Here is a 21798-nt window from a genome sequence, read left to right on the forward strand (position 1 = left end):
GCACAGGATTTGTCTAAAATCATGATGGAAAAGCCTGGCCTAGAAGTCAGTACTCTTTCTACTTTGTCATTTTGTTCTTAACAACATTGTTCTTTGAATTTGACTTTTAGTAGCACCAGAGAATCTCCAAATGCTTCCTGAATAGTCACTTATTTATTCTTTCAGCTTCTCTGTATGATCAAGGAAGGATACATACCAGCTTTCTGATTTCCTAAATAGGAAAAATGTGTCTGTAATAGGTTTAACTTCGTATCTAGTCTGCAGCATCTGCTTTATGTTTTTTGCCCATTTTCTTGCTTTCCTTCTTTCTAGCTTCAGGATCCATCTGGGTAATTATTTTTACAGAGATTTGTAGACTTTCTAGCCCCATAAGATATGTCTAAAAGGTTGGATATTTCTTAGAGAAAGGTAAACTTGAAAAGAGTCCAGTACTGAAAGCGAAGTCCTAGTTTTCAATTGATTCTGGCTTAAAGATCATTTGGGGGCTTTACTTATTAAGGAGTACTTTAATGTAGTAAGAGACAGAAGGACAGGTAGGATAGGAATCCCATGGTATCAGACTAAAAAGGACCTACCAGTTCATCAGATCCAAATCTTTTATGGCTAAAGAAATTGAAGCACAGTGACTTTTCCACTGAACTCTCTTGTCATTACTCTGTTACTGTTTCATGACTCAGAGAGGTCTCATCTTAACATGGAAGGAGAGAGAGGAACAAATATCTCCTGGTGGCACAACTAGGCAGAGAATGGAAGTGACCTTATGCCTGCAAGTAATATGATTAATCCCCAAATTCCAGTTTGGTTTTGAAGGTCCGAGAAGAACAGTATATACCAAATTGGGGTATATCTGGGTATATAGTTGCAGTTACTGGAAATAAATAAAACAAAATTGGATTTTAAGTTGTATGTCATGCAGAAGAGGCCTTATAATGTATTAGCTAAGAAAGAACATGGCTGCTGGAATAAAATTCCTAAATCAAAACCCTGGCTCTACACTTACCACGGACTCAGGTAACTTCTCTGTGCCTCAGTTTTCCCTTCTGTAAAATAGGGATTTCTATAGTCCCTGCTTTATAGGCTTCTTGTGTAGATTAAGTGAATTTATACCTATAAAGTACTTATAGTACTATGGCACTTGCTGAGCATTCAATAACTAGTAGTTGTTATTATTTATAAGATTGCTTAAAAAAAAAAATAAGATTGCTTAAATCAGCCAGAAGGCCTCCCTGTGCATGTTGTTGACTTCTTTCCAACCAAAGTGCTCCTTGGACATCCTAGGTGGTAGAAGTATCAAAGCCATTTTCCTGATACATGTACTTACAGTGAACATGCTCAGAACCATTTGAACTCAGACCAAATGACTGGCTTCTAAGAGCAAGAGGCAGGGAGAGCTTCAGTTTGTTTTAAGCACACAGTGGTATCAATTTAAGTCTGTATTATGGTGAGGTGTCAGCATCTGCCTTCATATTTCCTTGCCTGACCCTGGCATGAAGCCACCAAGATACTACCTCCACCAATGTTTCCAAAATTACTGTTCTCTAAGTTCCATTGTTTTTCTGAGTAAACAAAGATTTTGAAAAATTGGCAATCTATATCCCTGTGTCTGCTCAGTGTCGTAACTCTCAGGGCTGAGCAGAACCCTAGATTATAAGACTCAATTCTCTCAGTTAACTTTTCTGCTCTCAACTTGTCATTTATTCCTTAGACCAGGAACCATCACTCTGCAAGCTCTTTCAGAAGCTAACAGAAGACTATGGATGGAGGCTATGGATGGGAAAGAACCTGTAAGTTACCCTGGGGAAACCTCAGTAACATAGGCCAGTATATGATTGTGCTCTAGTGGTAGCAGTGAGTCCAGGACAATTAAATGGTGGTAGATAATTCATACTCAAAAGTTTAGAGTTAGAAGGAAATGCTGAATAACATTTCTTGTTTAACAAGTTAGGCAACTTGAGTTCCAGAGATGGTAAAGGACTTCTCTAGAATTAGCCTCAGAAAGGCATCACAAGGGACCAGAAACTAGGTCTCTCAGCTTCTTTCTTCTTATACAGCTATGCCCACAAGGTTTTCTTAAGAAAGAAATTAAGCCTGTTTGTAGTTTATAGCATTAATATGTGTTCATATATAAGGATGGAAAATAATTTTCATGACTGTGAACAAGCATTTATTAAGATTTTATTCAGAATGGTTTTACTGCCTCTCCCTTACATTCCTAAGTCAGCTTATTCTCTTTAAGGGCAGGAGATGGCATTGCCATCCTATATCCCACAATGCACCATTCCATTTAGAACACTGTTACATAGGATTACAAGGAATACTTTTACAGGGCTAACAATTATCATAGAAAGACCAATATGAACAGTCAGGTCACCAAAAAGCATTTTTTTTCTTCAGTATCTTCTGTGTAGGTTTCTTCTTGTGGCATATGATGTAATGTCAGCTTCTTAATTTTGGAATCCCAAAAGGTTATATTTGGGTCTGGTTCTGCCATTCAATGATTGTGTGACCTTGAACTACTTATTTAATTTCTCTGAGATTCTTCTCTTTGATGAAATGGCTTTAATAATTTCTGTTCTAGCTATCTCACATAGTTTCTTTGAAAGAAATCAATTGAAAGCCAGTTTGTCAACCATAATATGCTGTATCAGTTTGAAGTTCTTCTCACTGGTCTGAAGTCTTGGTGCAAAGCTACTGAAATTCAGTAGTATTTGGGTACAATCTAATCTTCTTGCCTTATGCAAGGCAAAAGCTTGCTAAAATGGAGAATACATTACAGGGACTTCTTTCTGTGGTTTCTAGTGCCTTGAAGACTAGTGAGGAAGGCCCAGCTATAAGATTGCATGTATAGCAACTAAGAAGATACCAGGAGAGAACTGGTGTTGTAAGGACCGTCATCCAGAAAATAGGCCAGGGCCTTTCTCTGCTCCCTTCTCTCACAGAAACTTGGAACTTAACCGTTACATGCCTATGATATTTTTCTAGCAGGATACTAGCAAGCCCAGCAAGACATTTTATTCTTTTTTGTTGTTGTTCATATTTATTTCTTATTTTTTAATCAAAATATACTTAATTTACAATGTTGTAAGTCATTTTACTCTTAATTCCCTCTCCTAAACTTGCTCCCCCTTTAAAGTTTTAAAAATCAAAGGATACAGATGGCTTTTTGTGAAGAATGATGTTAGAACATGGGCCCTCTGAATGTGGATCCTTATCAACTTGACCTGTCTCACTGACCTATCCATGGGCATACACATATAGGCAGAAAATTTTATTTTAAAATGAGAGATTGTTAAAACAGATTATACAGATGGCACATAGAGGACTTATTTCCTGCATTACTAATGTTGCTTCTGCTCTACTAACAACCCCCCTCCCCAATTCACTAATATTACACATAGTAAGAAGATCAGTTCTTGAAGGAACATCTACTGCAACGCTGATAATTTTAGAGATATGAATTTTGAAGTCTAGAGAATGAATGGGACATGCCTAAGTTTCATAATGATGTAGCCATAAAGCCAAGACTAGGCTTCAAGAATCAAGGATCTCCTCTTGTTTCTCACATAGCTATCACAATTCATACTTTAAGATGACTCAGAGAAAGTTCGTTGAATACATGGATCTCTTTCAGATGGGCACTTGCTTTTCTACCCATCTGGGTAGAAAATACCCACTAACACCTTTGGGTAAGGAGATTGGTATTAGTAATATTTAAATTTTACCATCAGCTATTCAACACTGCAGTCTCCTATCCAGATCATTGAAGGTTTGTTTGGTGAGGCTTATTACAGCAAGATCTAACTCTGCTTTCTTCTGCCAATAACCTGGAGAAAACCACTTCTTTTCTGTCATACTCTCTTGCTCCATCAGAAACAGTTTTACATAAGTAAATGTCTAAGATGGGTAGGCTACCACTGCAGTGAGCTGTGTGAAATCCAATGTAATCTTCAGGGATTGTTAATCCTACTGTTTCTAGTGACCTAGGCAAAAATGATTCTGTTTAGCCTGTTTATTACTTGTTAAACTCTTAAAGTCACTAATGCTTTTGATGGCTTATTTGAGGAAAGATATTTAATTTTTCTATACTTACCTATAGTTATTTGCAATATCCATGGCTCTTTCTGTCTCTTTTTTTTTTTGTAGATCTACCACAGCCCTATAACAAAACAGGAAGAAAGTAAGTTAGATTTCTGATCTACTGGCATTATAAACTGTTAGCTATCCTAATCACAGTAAATCCTATCATGAATAATTTGTAATATTGATGCAAATATATTTATGGATACCTTTGTGTGAAATGAAATTCAGACCTGCTTTTTTAGAAGATGTCTTTCGATTGAACTAAGGAAGTCACTTTATCTATCTTAGATATTTGGTGGGGTAGTTGTAGTAATATAGAGAAACACTAATTATATTCTTATTTTTCTAGACACACAATAGAAATTGTGTGCATTTCCAGCCTAATTTTTCACACTTGATGTAGCTCATGCCTCAAGCAGATATACAAAAAGGGTCAAGTAAAAACATTTTGTGTTATAAGAGTAACACAACTCTAACCACTTCTCTCACCCAAATGAAGAATCTTTCCGTTTAATGGTGATTGAAGGAGAGAGACTAAAGCCCTAATTCTCTCACTGTAGTCTGTTAACCAGATCCCTGAAGGTTTTTTAGGTGAGGCTTATTGCAGCAGGATCTAACTCTGCTTTCTTTTGCTTGAAACAGTGGAACTGAATGAAGTGGGATTCAAGTTTGTTAGGAAGTGCATCAATATAATTGAGACCAAAGGTAAGATATGAGCCATAGCCTTGGCATCAATTGAATCTGTTTATTCTTTTTTAAATGATTTTAAAAATGTATTTAATTTTTATTGACATATAGTTGATGTGCAATATTAGGATCACATCCTTGTCATGGCAAAGAGGCTAGCATAACTCAATAAAGCCATGAGTCATACCATGCAGGGCCATCCAAGACAGATGGGTCACAGTGAAGAGTTCTGACAAAACAAAAACCTCCAGTGATCCAGTGGAGGAGGAAATGGCAAACCACATCACTATTCTTGCCTGGAGAACCCCATGGACAGTATGAAAAGACAAAAAGATATGGAACTGGAAGATGAATCCCCCAGGTTAAAAGGTGTCCAATATGCTACTGCAGAAGATCTGAGGGCAATTATGAGGGCCATTACTAATATCTACAGAAAGAATGAAGCAGATGAGCCAAAGTGGAAATGATGCTCAGTTATAGATGGAGGTGAAAGTAAAGTCCAATGTTGTAAAGAACAATAGTGTATAGGAACCTGGAATGTTAGGTCCATGAATCAAGGCAAATTGGACATGGTCAAGCAGGAGATGGAGCGCGTGAACATCAAAATCTTAGGAATCATTGAACTAAAATGGACAAGAATGGGTGAATTTAATTCAGATAACCATTTTATGTGTGTGTGTGTGTGTGTGTGTGTGTGTATATTATCTACTCTACTACTGTGGGCAAGAATCCCTTAGAAGAAATGCAGTAGAACTCATAGTCAACAAAGGAGTCCAAAATACAATATTTGGGTGCAACCGCAAAAAGCGCACAGACAGTTCATTTTCAAGGCAAACCATTCATCTCCACAGTAATCTGTCTATACCCCAAATACTAGTGCTAGAGAAGCTGAAGTTGAACAGTTCTATGAAAACCTACAAGACCTTCTAAAACTAACACCAAAAAAAATGTCCTTTCCATCATAGGGGATTGGAATGCAAAAGTAGGAAATCAAGAGATACATGGACTAACTGGCAAGTTTGGCCTTGGAGTAAAAAACGAAGCAGGGCAAAGGCTAAAAGAGTTTTGACAAGAGAACTTGCTGATCATGGCAAACACCCTTTTCAACAACCCAAGAGACAATTCTACACATGGACATCACCAGATGGTCAATACCAAACTCAGATCGATTGTGTTCTTTGCAGCCAAAGATGGAGAAGCTCTGCAAAGTCAGCAAAAACAAAACCTGGAGCTGACTGTGGCTCAGATCATGAGCTCCTTATTACAAAATTCAGGCTTAACTTGAAGAAAGTAGGGAAAACCACGAGGCCATTCAGTTAAGTTCAGTTCAGTCGCCCAGTCGTGTCTGACTCTTTGCGACCCCATGAATCGCAGCACGCCAGGCCTCCCTGTCCATCACCAACTCCCAGAGTTCATTCAAACTCACGTCCATTGAGTCAGTGATGCCATCCAACCATCTCATCCTCTATCGTCCCCTTCTTCTCCCGCCCCCAATCCCTCCCAGCATCAGAGTCTTTTCCAATGAGTCAACTCTTCGCATGAGGTGGCCAAAGTACTGGAGTTTCAGCTTTAGCATCATTCCTTCCAAAGAACACCCAGGACTGATCTGCTTTAGAATGAACTGGTTGGATCTCCTGGCAGTCCAAGGGACTCTCAAGAGTCTTCTCCAACACCACAGTTCAAAAGCATCAATTCTTCGGCGCTCAGCTTTCTTCACAGTCCAACTCTCACATCCATACATGACTACTGGAAAAACCAGAGCCTTGACTAGACGGACCTTTGTTGGCAAAGTGATGTCTTTGCTTTTGAATATACTATCTAGGTTGGTCATAACTTTTCTTCCAAGGAGTAAGCATCTTTTAATTTCATGGCTGCAGTCACCATCTGCAGTGATTTTGGAGCCCCCAAAAATAAAGTCTGACACTGTTTCCACTGTTTCCCCATCTATTTGCCATGAAGTGATGGGACCAGATGCCATGATCTTCGTTTTCTGAATGTTGAGCTTTAAGCCAACTTTTTCACTCTCCACTTTCACTTTCATCAAGAGGCTTTTTAGTTCCTCTTCACTTTGTGTCGTAAGGGTGGTATCATCTGCATATCTGAGGTTATTCATATTTCTCCCAGCAATCTTGACTCCAGCTTGTGCTTCTTCCAGCCCAGTGTTTCTCATGATGTACTCTGCATATAAGTTAAATAAGCAGGGTGACAATATACAGCCTTGATGTATTCCTTTTCCTATTTGGAACCAGTCTGTTGTTCCATATGCAGTTCTAACTGTTGCTTCCTGAACTGCATATAGGTTTCTCAAGAGGCAGGTTAGGTGGTCTGGTATTCCCATCTCTTTCTGAATTTTCCACAGTTTGTTGTGATCCACACAGTCAAAGGCTTTGGCATAGTCAATAAAGCAGAAATAGATATTTTTCTGAAACTCTCTTGCTTTTTCCATGATCCAGCGGATGTTGGCAATTTGATCTCTGGTTCCTCTGCCTTTTCTAAAACCAGCTTGAACATCTGGAAGTTCACGGTTCATGTATTGCTGAAGCCTGGCTTGGAGAATTTTGAGCATTACTCGGCCATTAAGTATGACCTAAATCAATTCCCTTTATACAGCTGTGATGAGTGGATTCAAGGGATTAGATTTTGGAGACAGAATGTCTAAGGAACTATGTATGGAGATTTGTAACATTGTATAGCAGGCAGTGACCAAAGCCATTCCAAAGAAAAAGAAATACAAGGAGGCCACGTGGTTGTCTGAGGAAGCATTGCAAATAGCTGAGGAATGAAGTAAAGCAAAGACAGGGGAGAAAGGGAAAGACATACCAAACAGAATGTGGAGTTCCAGAGAATTGCAAGGAGAGAAAAGAAGTCCTACTTAAACTAACAATGCAAAGACATAGAGGAGAACAGTACAATGGGAAAGGCTGGAGATCTCTTCAAGAAAATTGAAGATCTTATGGGAACATTTCATTCAAGGATGGGCACAATAAAGGATAGAAACATTAAGGATGTAACAGAAGTAGAAGGTATTAAGAAGAGGTGGCAGGAATACACAGAAGAACTATACAAGAAAGGTCTTAATGACCCAGATAACCACGATGGTGTGTGGTCACTCATCTAGAACTAAACATCCTGAAGTTTGAAGTCAAGTGCGACTTAGGAAGCATTATTACAAACAAAGCTAGTGGAGGGGACAGAATGCCAGCTGAGATATTTAAAATACTAAAAGATGATGCTGTTAAAGTGCTGCACTCAATAAGTCAGCAAATTTGGAAAATTCAGCTGTGGCCACAGGACTGAAAAAGGTCAGTTTTTATTCCAATCTCAAAGAAGGGCAATGCCAAAGAACGTTCAAACTACTGTACAATCGTGTTCATTTCACATGCAAGTAAGGTTATATTCAGAATCCTTCAAGCTAGGCTTTAGCAATATGTGAACTGAGCTTCCAGATGTACAAGATGGGTTTCAAAGAGGCAGAGGAACCAGAACTCAAATTGCCAACATTCTTAGGATTATGGAAAAAGCAAAGGAGTTCCAAAAAGACATATACTTCTGTTTCATTGACTATGCTAAAGCCTTTGACTGTGTGGATCCCAACAATCTGTGGAAAATTCTTAAAAAGATGGGAATACCAGACCACCTTACCTTTCTCCTGAGAAAACTGTATTATGGTCAAGAAGCAACACTTAGAACCAAATATGAATAATTTGTGGTTTCCTGCTTTTAGTGATAAAGAACTTCAAATGGCATATAAAATATTTTTAAATACTATCTGGCACTTTTCAAGCAGTGTTATGATAGTTCCACTCTAAATAAATAAGAGTTCAGTTTCTGCCACAATACATATTGATTTAAAAATTGTTGGGGACAAAGTTAAAATCCAGCAAATGTGGCATTAATATTTTTCTAGGTTGATAATACTTTCTTATTTCTGAGAATGTTTTGAATGTAGGCAAGGGTAGCATATAAGCCAGGGCTCTTTTTTTCCCCTAAATGTTGCTTCAATCTTTCTCAGTACACAAAATATTCATTTGCTTCACACCTGCCATACTCTAGCTCTCTCTTACTTTATATCCCTGCCCAAGGACAACTTCAAGGTTGATATCTCCTCCTTTTTCAACTAAACCCAAGCTTCTTTCCAAAATGATGATGCTGTTCTCTGTTATCCGCTGCTAATCACATAAGCATTTTTTTTTTCTATTTACTATAGAATGTGTTCTTTTCTAGTCATGTTATTGAGGGTTTGGTACAATCCAAATGAAAGTATGGAAAGAATAATTTGCAGAGATGTTTCAGGACTGTTTCCTTATTGTAGAGGAGGGCTGGAGAGATTGGAGACAGTAGGGAGATCCTTTCTTGTTTGAACTAAATCCATTGTGTAAATACCCACTTTTTCTACCTTGAGGGAGATGAAAGTTCTAGCTATATTAATAAAGCTGACCTGGTTTTCTTTCTCTAGGAATCAAGACAGAGGGATTGTACCGTACCGTGGGCAGCAATATTCAGGTTCAGAAGCTGCTGAATGCCTTTTTTGGTAACAATTTTAATTTCATAATTGTTTTGGAGAGTTGTTTGTATATTAGAAAGAAATATGGCTATAAGAGAAAGGAGACATTGATAAAGGTTGTAGAATATATTTTTAAATATAAAATGTACACTTACTTGCCTATGCTGAGTCAGAGACACCTTTCCTTGAAACAATGATTAGCTTCTCTCCTTCTCAAATCTGGATTCTACCCCAACCTCTCCATTGGAACTACTCTGGCCAGGCATAGAAGGTATATTCTTGTGAAATTCATGAACTCTTTTCAGTTTCTACCTTACTTGGTATCCTTATTGACCACTCCCTCCTTTTGAATCTTTCTCTCTACATGACATTTATGATTCAACAGTCTCTTAATTCTTCTAACATCATGTATTATTCCTTTCAAGTGACTTTTGTCAGGTCCTTTTTCTTCTTATTTTTTAAATCTTGTCTGGGTATTTTCCAGCCTTCTATCTTTGCCCCCCATTCACTACTTCAACATGTTTTCCTAATGATTAGATTTTTATCTTAGCTATGGATCATATTTTTCTTTTTTTTACATAAGTCTGGTAAGTTTTGTTACATGCTGTACATCGTGACTTGAGTGTTGCAGTTTTGGTGATTTATTTTTTAGTGTGTTGAATTTTATTTTGCAGTGAGTTATTTGTGTATCAGATTGCTTCATTTGAGGATTATTTTTAATCTTATTAGGACAGATATAAAGTATTCTTTCCTGGCTAGTTTAGCCTTACATTTAAGGTCTAATTTCTTTTGTCTCTTCATTTTTAGTGTTTGGAACTTAAACAGTTGCCAGCTCTGTGTGAGTTCTGGGTATTCTTCAGAATAAAGCTTCTTGGTATTTCTTTGTCTGGCCTCATGGATTTTCATCTTAGGCACTCATGGTTTTGTATTCAGTGACAGACTCAAGTGGACTCACAGCTAAGGGTTTTTCAGTTCTTTTTCTACATAGATCCCTCTTCTCTGGTATTCTGACCTGCAAAGTTTACTCTGAACTTCTAGTTAACTCAGCCTTTCTGACCTCTGATCTTTGTCTCTTCAACTGAGCAAAACGTCCATGCTCAGCTTGAGCTCTCACTCCCAATGCTACCATCCAGAAAATGTTTTCAGGTAGCAAACTGGTAATGATAAGGCTTATCTTGCTTTTCCCCCTGTTTTAGGGTTCTATACTCTGTATTGTTCAAGTACTACAAACAGCTATTTCTTATATTTTGTCCCAAATTCTAATTGTTATCACAGGAGAGAAAGTCTGGTTCTGGTTACTTCAACTCTCTTTGCTTTTTACTAGCACCTCTGCGCTGTCAACACACCAAAATCACTAATCCAGACATCATATCATGAGTTCTAAACTAATGGATCCAGTTTCCCACTGGACCTGTGCTTTTCAAACATATTTAGGTCATGGTGCACATTGGGCTTCCCTGGTGGCTCAGTGGTAAAGAATCTACCTGCCAAAGCAGGAGATGAGGGTTCGATCCCTGGATCAGAAAGATCTCCTAGAGAAGGAAATAACAACCCACTTCAATATTCTTGTGTAGGAAATCCTGTGGCTAGAGGAACCTGGCAGGCTACAGTCCACAGGGTTGCAAAAGAGTCAGACATGACTTAGTAACTAAACAACAACAGCAACATACTAGAATGATCATATCTGTGCAACACACTCTGGTAAATGGATAAAACTGATCATGGCTGAGGCAGTAATCCCCAAAGGCTGAGGAAATCAGTACTGGAATTTTTGCACAAGATCTCTGTACATAGATATTCCACAAGTACATCTGATTTACATGCCCAAAATTAAACTCATTTTTTATGTCTTCATGAAAACCTGCTCTTCTTCCTGATTTTGAATGGTGATGAGCTGTTTGGTAATCTCAGTTCTCATAAAGTTTCATAGAACAAGTTGAGTGTGGAAAGTTGAAGTTTGTATAAAGCATATATTTTTGGTCTTTTCTGTGGTGCATAACTTAACTTCCACAACCTTACAGACTTGACATCTCAACCTGTTAGTACTTGAGGGTGCTATAGCATCCAGTAATAACAGTAATGTAGATTTTGCATTGCAAATTACATCATTGATGCCTCAATATATGTCTTTGTTTATCACTTTACACTGTTGACTTTTAAAAATGTAAGTTCTGTTTTCCTGGCCAATTGACATTGTATTTTATAAGCTAAAGGACATTTCATATATAAAACAATTGACAGCATGGCTGAAGATACTTAGTCTCTGAAAAATTATTTAGTCTCATAAATTATTTAGAATTATATTTCCAGTATCACTACATTCTTCTACCTGATATATAATAAGCTAAAACAAAATGTCATACTACTCATCCTACTGATTCTGTTATAGGGTTCAATAGGACTGAAATGGTTCATTCAAATCACACATGACGGTACAATTCAGTTGGTATAGTGCATCTGTGCACATCAACCTTCAAATAGGAATATCTAAAAAATAGACAAAGAAGTTCTGAATATAAATATTTATAAATATAATGTGAAATAGTGTTAATTTACTTATGTATGCATACAACTGGTAAACCTTGATCCCTGGCCCATTATCTAAGTAATTCTAGATCTGGTGATGATCCTAATTCATTTATTTATTAATTTTAGCAAATATTTGAGTACCTACAAAGGGCCAAGCATTACACTCAGGGCTATAGATTAAACACTGAACATATTGCTTGTATTTCCTGTCTTTGTGCGACTTATATTCTATGGAGAAGACTCAGCTAGCATATAATCTATACTTATGTAAGGAGACCTCCCTTCAAAGCTTCTCTCGTATTATGTCTTCTGGAGATTTTCACCAGGATACTCAATTTCGCTGCTTCTTTTGACCTACCCTGATCTTTTCCCACACCACTATGAATTGGCTGCCTTGGCTTCATGTAGGCTCACCATAATTTATCCAGGAAGAAAAGCATTCATTTTCTTTTACCAGTATATCTTGTCCTTAATTCTTTCCTTAAGTCTCATGCTCTTTTCCAGCTATTTTTAACCCCTAAATCTGTATACTGTAGACTACCTTCTATGACATCTCCTATAATACTTAACTGTAGGCTTTCTTCTGTTGTTTACTAGAGCCTTTCATACTTCCTGTACCTAAAAAATATGTCTTTTTGGCAAATAAAATATAACAATCAAAAGGGATATATCCACAATTAATAATTATTTTTCAATCAGTTTGTTGGTTTACTAGTCACATTTCTCCCCTACCCTAGATTGTTGCATGATCAGTTCAGTTCAGTTCAGTCGCTCAGTCATGTCCAACTCTTTGTGACCCCATGAATCGTAGCACGCCAGGCCTCCCTGTCCATCATCCAACACCTGGAGTTCACTCAGACTCACGTCCATCGAGTCAGTGATGCCATCCAGCCATCTCATCCTCTGTCGTCCCCTTCTCCTCCTGCCCCCAATCCCTCCCAGCATCAGAGTCTTTTCCAATGAGTCAACTCTTCACATGAGGTGGCCAAAGTACTGGAGTTTCAGCTCCAGCATCATTCCTTCCAAAGAAATCCCAGGGCTGATCTCCTTCAGAATGGACTGGTTAGATCTCCTTGCAGTCCAAGGGACTCTCAAGAGTCTTTTCCAACACCACAGTTCAAAAGCATCAATTCTTCAGTGCTCAGCCTTCTTCACAGTCCAACTTTCACTTTCATACATGACCACAGGAAAAACCATAGCCTTGACTAGACGAACCTTTGTTGGCAAAGTAATGTCTCTGCTTTTGAATATGCTATCTAGGTTGGTCATAACTTTCCTTCCAAGGAGTAAGCGTCTTTTAATTTCATGGCTGCAGTCACCATCTGCAGTGATTTTGGAGCCCCCAAAAATAAAGTCTGGCACTGTTTCCACTGTTTCCCCATCTATTTCCCATGAAGTGATGGGACTGGATGCCATGATCTTCGTTTTCTGAATGTTGAGCTTTAAGCCAACTTTTTCACTCTCCACTTTCACTTTCATCAAGAGGCTTTTTAGTTCCTCTTCACTTTGCATATTCAAAAGCAGAGACATCTTTTCATGTGCATTTTGGGCACCTGTATGTCTTCTTTTAGATCTTCTGCCCATTTTTTTCACATTTTTAATCTATCTTTTGTTTAAATTAAAATAAATTTTATTGGAGTGTAGTTGATTTACAATGTTATGTTAATTTCAATTGTACAGAGTGAAGTAAGTCATATAGTAATACAAATATCATGAAATCATTTGTATGTGGAATCTAAAAGAAGGATACAAATGAACTTATCTACAAAACAGAAATAGAATTACAGATGTAGAAAACAAGCTTATGGTTCTCAGAGGATAAGTTGGGGTGTATAATTTAGAAGATTGAGACTGACATATACATACTACTATATGTAAAGTAAGATAACTGGGAAGGATCAACTGTATACCTCGGGGAACTCTGCTCATTACTTTGTAGTGACCTATATGGAAGAAGAATCTAAAAACAAGTGGATGTATGTATATCTGCCTATTTTTTGGTTGGGTTGTTTGTTCGGTTTTTTATGTTGAACTGCATGAGGTGTTTGTATATTTTGAACATTAATTCCATGTTGGTTGTTCTGGTAGTAAATAAATTTTCCCATTCTGAGGACTGTTTGTTCATTTTGCTTTTTAATTTTGGGGGAGATATCATTGATTTACAGTGTTGTGTTAGTCTCAGGTTCTTGCTTTTCCTTTGTTGCTTTTAATATTTGTTCCTTGCTTTTAATTTATGTCAGTTTGATTAATATGTGTCTTGGCATGTTCCTCCTTGTCTTTATCCTGTATGGGACTCTCTGTCCTTTTTGGACTTGGGTGACTGTTTCTTTTCTCATGTCAGTGAAGTTTTTGGCTATAATCTCTTCAAATATTTTCTAGGCTCTTTGTCTTTCTCTTCTTCTTCTGGGACCTCTATAATGTGAATACCAATGTGCTTAATGTTGTCCCAGAAGTTTCTGACACTGTACTCATTTCTTTTCATTCATTTTTCTTTATTTTGTTCTGTGGCAGTGATTTTTATCAATCACTGTTTTTCTGCTCACTTCTTTGTTCTACAACCTCAGTTATTGTGCTATTGATTCCTTCTTCTGTATTTTTCATTTCAGTTATTGTGTTGTTTATCTGTTTGTTTGTTCTTTAATTCTTCTATCTCTTTGTCAAACATTTCTTGTATCTGTGTCTGTGCATCCGTTCTTTTTCCAAAATTTTGAATCATCTTTACTATCATCTCTGAATTTTTTTTAAGGTATATTGCCTAGCTTCTCTTTGTTTGGTTGTTCTTGTGGATTTTTATCTTGTTCCTTCATCTGCTACTTGTTTCTTTGTTGTCTTATTTTGTCTAACTTTCTGCATTTGTGGTTTCCTTTCTACAAGCTGCAGGATATTTTTTCTTGCTTCTGGTGTTTGTCTCCTGGTGGATGAGATATGTCCAGGAGCGTGTGCTGGATTCCTGGCTAGAGAGACTCATGCCTTCCCTTTGGTGAGTGTAGCTGGATTTTATCCTTCTCATGGGCAGGGCTGTGTCAAGGAGTGTGTTTTGAAATGGATGTGCTGCCCAGTATAACTTTAGGCAACCTGTCTCTTTATGGGTGGGGTTGTGGGTTGTTTTCCTATCTTGCTGATTGTTTGTCCTAAGGCATTCCAGCACTATAGCATGTAAGCCATTGTATGGAGCTGGGTCTTGTTTCCAAAATGGGGACTTCCTGAACACCTCATGTCAATAAATATTTCCTGGTTCCCCTGCTACCAATGTCCTTGTTCCCAAAGTGAGCTGTAGCTGATCTCTGTTTTCTCCAGAGACCCTCCAAACATCCTATGTAGATTTAGCCTAGGTTCCTATAGAGGTACTTCTTTGTGCTGGGCCCCAGTGCTCTTGAGATCTTGTGTGCACCCACCAAGAGTTGAGTCTCTATATTCCCCAGCCCTGTGGAGTTCCTGCACTCAAACTCTGCTTGCCTTTGTCAACATAAAAACATAAAAGTTAAGAGTTTTTCATTCAGTGGAAATTTTTAGGACTTTAAGCCTGGGAGACAGCATCTCAAGTGACTCTGAGAGAATTACTCCAAGGAGGCAGGGGAAGGAGTCAGGTTATATACAAGTTTACAATAAAGGGCAAGTAGTCTGAATATCAAAAGTATTTTTGTTAATTAAAGAAAACCAGACATCCCAAGCTAAGGAATTTAGCACTTTTCTATGCATGGGAAAATGCAAGAATCTGGGCTCACTGAAATAATTTCTTTCATATGTATCTCAGCTATCTGGGGCCAGTATCCTCAGTTTTTCACATCCTGAGTTCCTTGGTGCTCACCATAGGGTGTGGCTGTAGCCTGATGGCTGCCAGATCACAGGTATTGGTCTTCTTTCTCTGTGCCCTCAGGGCTCAGAAATTCACATTTGGAGGGCCTGAGTCACTGATGAGTGTGACATCCTTGCTTACTGATATGGGAGGAAATATTCCATTTCTCATCTTCAAGACCAGATGCCATGGGAGTTCCTCCTAATGCCGGACCCTCAGACTGCCTTAGAGGGCTATTTTTATGTGGGAACATCCTTGTGTAGCCTGTGTGCTTTAATATTTTTTAGTGAGAGTGCTATTTTTAGTATGGATGTCACCACTTCCTTCCTCAGTGTATGCTGGCCATTATCCCCTTGATAGGTATAGCTGATATCGTAGTGACCCGAGCCTGCCCTGGATATTGAGCTGGGCATGCCCTTTGCTCTCTGGTTGTCATTGCACTGTTAGGGATGGAGTCTACTCCCTAATTGTTGGAGCATAGGCCCTGGGATCTGTTTCTGTGTTGTGTTTCTGATCTGTAGTGCAAGGTACACAGGATTGGAACATTCCCACTGGGAGAGTAGCCACTGAGTATTCTTCCTCTGGTTCTGCTCACCTGTGAGTGTACTCTGTTCTGTCATCTTTCACAAGTTGTGCAAATTGCACTGTTTTTGTAACTGTTCTCAGCCCCATCTTAACTGTCAGTATGCTGTCAATTTGTACTGGTGCCTCTCAGGTGGTGTTTTCACTAGGCCACCAGCATAGATCCACTGATGTCACGTCCCTGTACTGCAGTAATCATGGACCAGTACATGCTGTGGGCACTGTGGGGACAGCTCAGACTCTGGCCTGTTCCACCCCTATATGTATGTACCCACAAAGCCTACAGCTGTTAAAGCTAGACCTGTCTCAGATGCAGAGGCACTCATGGTTTGTTCAGATGTTCCACAGACACTGATTTTCCAAAGCCAAGAGCAGGTGTGTATGTCTGTGTTTTTCATGGGTGTGGGGAGAGATTTTGGAGAAGGAAATGGCAACCTACTCCAGTATTCTTGCCTGGAGAATCCCAGGGACGGAGCCTGGTGGGTTGCCGTCTATGGGGTCACACAGAGTTAGACATGACTGAAGCTACTTAGCAGCAGCAGCAGCAGCAGAGGAGAAATTTTAGCTCTTCTTCCTTAGTTTCACAGCCCCTGGGACTCTGCTATTGTTTCAGCCCTACCTTTGCATGTGAGCCACCCACCAACATCTGGTCCTAAGGCTGCCCTAGAATGCAGGAGCCTACTCTGGTGGGACTGGGGTAGCGGTGGTACTTGACCAGGGCACATGAGCCTACCTGGAAGGGGAGTCTAGTTATATGTTATGTAGTAAAAATAAAATACAATATCCTCTAGCCTAAAAAGTAAATTTTATTATTTAATGACCACATGAGTTCTTTTTTTCAAGGGAAATGACTGGTAAATACAATCAATTATGTGATTAACTCCTTTGTATTCTAGTAATAGTTTATGATACAGTTCCCATTTGATTAAGGAACATAATTATCAGGTTCACAGTATAAAACACATTTCTAAAATCATTTTTCCTGTGAAAAAATGAAAAGTTACTATTTCCCATATAAGGACAGTTGAATTTACACTTTGGAAGGCATAATTTTAAATTATTTAGCTATATTTTAAAGATTCTTGGCAATTAAAGAGGAATAATTTTGGGAAATAATTCTTCCATTCTCCTCAGCTTATATTCTAAAATCATTTCTTTTTCTATTTTAGCAGTCCTGATAATACTTTTTATACTGTCAACTTAAAAAAATTCACAACCTAAAAGTTGAGAATTATGCTCTATACTTTTATATGTATGGGAAGATGCAAGAGTCTGGGCTCACTGAAACCATTCCTTTCAGCTATCCAGGCCAGTATCCTGTGTTTTTCACATCTTGAGCTCCCTTGGGGCTCACCTTAGGGAATGACTGCAGTCTGATAGCTGCTAATTCACATGTATTTTTCTATTTCTGAGTACCCTTAGGGCTCACCAGGTCACATTGGAGGGCTGCAATCACTGAAGACTGTGACATCCTTCTTTACTGATATGGCAAGAAATACTCCATTTCTCAATACCATCCAGAGGCTTTGACTGGTCTTTCAGTTCAGTTCAGTTCAGTTCAGTCACTCAGTTGTGTCTGACTCTTTGCGACCCCGTTAATTGCAGCACGCCAGGCCTCCCTGTCCATCACCAACACCCAGAGTTCACTCAGACTCACATCCATCAAGTCAGTGATGCCATCCAGCCATCTCATCCTCTGTCGTCCCCTTCTCCTCCTGCCCCCAGTCCCTCCCAGCATCAGAGTCTTTTCCAATGAGTCAACTCTTTGCATGAGGTGGTCAAAGCACTGGAGTTTCAGCTTAGCATCAGTCCTTCCAAAGAACACCCAGGGCTGATCTCCATAGAATGGACTGCTTGGATCTCCTGGCAGTCCAAGGGACTCTCAAGAGTCTTCTCCAACACCACAGTTCAAAAGCATCAATTCTTCAGTGCTCACCTTTCTTCAAAGTCCAACTCTCACATCCATACATGACCACTGGAAAAACCATAGCCTTGACTAGACAGACCTTTGTTGGCAAAGTAATGTCTTTGCTTTTGAATATGCTATCTAGGTTGGCCATAACTTTCCTTCCAAAGAGTAAGCATATTTTAATTTCATTGCTGCAATCACCATCTGCAGTGATTTTGGAGCCCCCCAAAAGATAAAGTCTGACACTGTTTCCACTGCTTCCCCATCTATTTCCTATGAAGTGATGGGACCAGATGCCGTGATCTTAGTTTTCTAAATGTTGAGCTTTAAGCCAACTTTTTCACTCTCCTCTTTCCCTTTCATCAAGAGGCTTTTTAGTTCCTCTTCACTTTCTGCCCTAAGGGTGGTGTCATCTGCATATCTGAGGTTATTGATATTTCTCCTGGCAATCTTGATTCCAGTTTGTGCTTCTTCCAGCCCAGCGTTTCTCATGATGTACTCTGCATATAAGTTCAATAAGCAGGGTGACAATATACAGCCTTGACGTACTCCTTTTCCTATTTGGAACCAGTCTTTTGTTCCATGTCCAGTTCTAACTGTTGCTTCTTGATCTTCATATAAATTTCTCAAGAGGCAGGTGAGGTGGTCTGGTATTCCTATTTCTTTCAGAATTTTCCACAGTTTATTGGGATCCACACAGTCAAAGGCTTTGGCATAGTCAATTAATAGAAATAGATGTTTTTCTGGAACTCTCTTGCTTTTTCGATGATCTAGCGGATGTTGGCAATTTGATCTCTGGTTCGTCTGCCTTTTCTAAAACCAGCTTGAACATCTGGAAGTTCACACATATTGAATGCACAATCATATTCTTGAAGAAAATTTTATTTTGTTATTTTATCATTAATAAGTTTTATGAAATTTGGATTATATAAAGAACTTTAGAATCATACAAAGTATAATAAATAATATTGTGAGCATGCAAGAACTCAGAATAAAAAAAGAGAACATTACTATAGAGTGAAAGCTCCCCACATATCCTTCACAGATCACTTTATTTTCTTATGTATTAGTAGATATCTGGAGAAGGCAATGGCACCCCACTCCAGTAGTCTTGCCTGGAAAATCCTATGGATGGAGGAGCCTGGTGGGCTGCAGTCCATGGGGTCGCAAAGAGTCGGACACGACTGAGTGACTTCACTTTCACTTTTCACTTTCATGCATTGGAGAAGAAAATGGCAACCCACTCAAGTGCTCTTGCCTGGAGAATCCCAGGGACAGGGGAGCCTGGTGAGCTGCCATCTCTGGGGTCACACAGAGTTGGACACGACTGAAGCGACTTAGCAGCAGCAGCAGTAGATATCTAGCATCTGAAATTTTATACTTACTATTTTCTTACTTTGAAAATATTTTTATTGAAATATAGTTGACTTACAGTGTTGTACAGGTGAATAGAGAGTAAGGGATTTTACCCTACAGTGAACCATCAGTTCAGTTCAGTTCAGTCACTCAGTCATGTCCAACTCTTTGTGAACCCATGAATCACAGCACACCAGGCCTCCCTGTCCATCACCAACTCCTCGAGTTCACTCAGACTCACGTCCATCGAGTCAGTGATGCCATCCAGCCATCTCATCCTCTGTCGTCCCCTTCTCCTCCTGCCCCCAATCCCTCCCAGCATCAGAGTCTTTTCCAATGAGTCAACTCTTCGCATGAGGTGGCCAAAGTACTGGAGTTTCAGCTCCAGCATCATTCCTTCCAAAGAAATCCCAGGGCTGATCTCCTTCAGAATGGACTGGTTGGATCTCCTGGCAGTCCAAGGGACTCTTCAAGAGTCTTCTCCAACTGCTCTATTAGTTTTCTAGTGGAGTCTTTGGTGTTTCTATGTAGAGGATCATGTCATCTGCAAACAGTGAGAGTTTTACTTTAATGTTTGTTGTGGTTTTATCATATATGGCTTTTATTATGTTGAGGTATGTTCCTTCCATTCCTGCTTTCTGGAGGGTTTTTATCATAAATGCATGCTGAATTTTGTCAAATGCTTTCTCTGCATCTAATGAGATAATCCTATGGTTTTTATCTTTCAATTTGTTAATGTCGTATATCACATTGATTGATTTATGAATATTGAAGCATTCTTACGTCCCTGGGATAAAGCCCATTTGGTCATGATATATGATCTTTTTAATATCTTGTTGGATTCTGTTTGCTAGAATTTTGTTAAGAATTTTTCCGTCTATGTTCATTAGTGATATTGGCCTGTAGTTTTCTTTTTTTGTGGTGTCTTGGTTTGGTTTTGGTATTAGGGTGATTGTGGCCTCATAGAAGGTGTTTGGCAGTTTACTTTCCTCTGCAATTTTCTGGAAGAGTTTGAGTAAGATAGGTGTTAGCTCTTGTCTATATTTTTAGTAGAATTCAGCTGTGAAGCCATCTGGTCCTGGGCTTTTGTTTGTTGGAAGATTTCAGATTACCGTTTCGGTTTCTGTGCGTGTGATGGGTCCATTAAGACTTTCTATTTCTTCCTGTTTCAGTTTTGGAAAGTTATACTTTTCTAAGAATTTGTCCATTTCTTCCAAGTTGTCCATTTTATTCGTATATAGTTGCTGATAGTAGTCTCTTATGATCCTTTGTATTTCTGTGTTGTCTGCTGTGATTTCTTCATTTTTTTCTAATTTTGTTGATTCGATTCTTCTCTCTTTTTATCTTGATGTGTCTGGTTAATGGTTTGTCTAATTTATTTATCTTCTCAAAGAATCAGCTTTTAGATTTGTTGATTTTGGCTATGGTCTCCTTTATTTCTTTTGTATTCATTTCTGCCCTAATTTTTTATGATTCCTTTCCTTCTACTAAACCTGGGGTGCTTCATTTCTTCCTTTTCTTGTTGCTTTAGGTGTAGAGTTAGGTTATTTATTTGATTTCTCTCCTGTTTCTTGAGGTAGGCTTGTATTTTTATGAACCATCCCCTTTATACTGCTTTTACTGAATCCCATAGGTTTTGGGTTGTTTTATTTTCATTTGTTTCTGTGCATATTTTGATTTCTTTTTTTGATTTCTTCTGTGATTTGTTTGTTATTTAAAAATGTGTTGTTTAGCCTCCATATGTTTATATTTTTAATATTGTTTTCCTTGTAGTTGACATCTAATCTTACTGCATTGTGATCCAAAAAGATGGTTGAGATGATTTCAATATTCTTGAATTTGCCAAGGCTAGATTTATGGTCCTGGATGTGATCTATCCTGGAGAAGGTTCCTTGAGCACTTGAGAAAAAGGTGAAATTCATTTTTTAGGGTGAAATGTACTATAGTTATCAGTTAGGTCTAACTGGTCCATTGTATCATTTAAAGTTTGTGTTTCCTTGCTAAATTTTCTGTTTAGTTCATCTGTCCATAGGTGTGAGTGGTGTATTAAAGTCTCCCACTATTATTGTGTTCCTGTTTATTTCCCCTTTCTTACTTGTTATCATTTGCCTTACATATTGCGTTGCTTATACGTTGGATGCATATATATTTATTATTGTTATATCTTCTTCTTGGATTGATCCTTTGATCATTATGTAGTGTCCTTCTTTGTCTGTTTTCATGACCTTTATTTGAAAGTCTATTTTATTTGATATGAGTATTGCTACTCCTGCTTTCTTTTGGTCTCCATTTTTGTGAAATATCTTTTTCAGCCCTTCACTTTCAGTCTCTATTTGTTCCTAATGTTGAGGTGGG

At 38.5% G+C, this 21798-nt stretch overlaps 1 protein-coding gene across 4 annotated transcripts in view; it reads left to right on the top strand.

Moving 5' to 3' along the window:
* Window positions 1-21798, top strand: part of OPHN1 (oligophrenin 1) — a 629407-nt gene that overhangs the window by 358140 nt on the left and 249469 nt on the right. For all 4 annotated transcript variants that reach the window (XM_005899246.2, XM_070365372.1, XM_070365370.1 and 1 more), the window contains exons 12-15: window positions 1706-1784; window positions 4144-4177; window positions 4723-4785; window positions 9224-9298. In XM_005899246.2, the coding sequence (XP_005899308.1) occupies window positions 1706-1784; window positions 4144-4177; window positions 4723-4785; window positions 9224-9298 (251 nt within the window). The remainder of the gene's footprint in view (window positions 1-1705; window positions 1785-4143; window positions 4178-4722; window positions 4786-9223; window positions 9299-21798) is intronic.

This window comes from Bos mutus, chromosome X (genome assembly GCF_027580195.1).
Source record: "Bos mutus isolate GX-2022 chromosome X, NWIPB_WYAK_1.1, whole genome shotgun sequence".
NCBI classification, from domain to species: Eukaryota; Metazoa; Chordata; class Mammalia; order Artiodactyla; family Bovidae; genus Bos; species Bos mutus.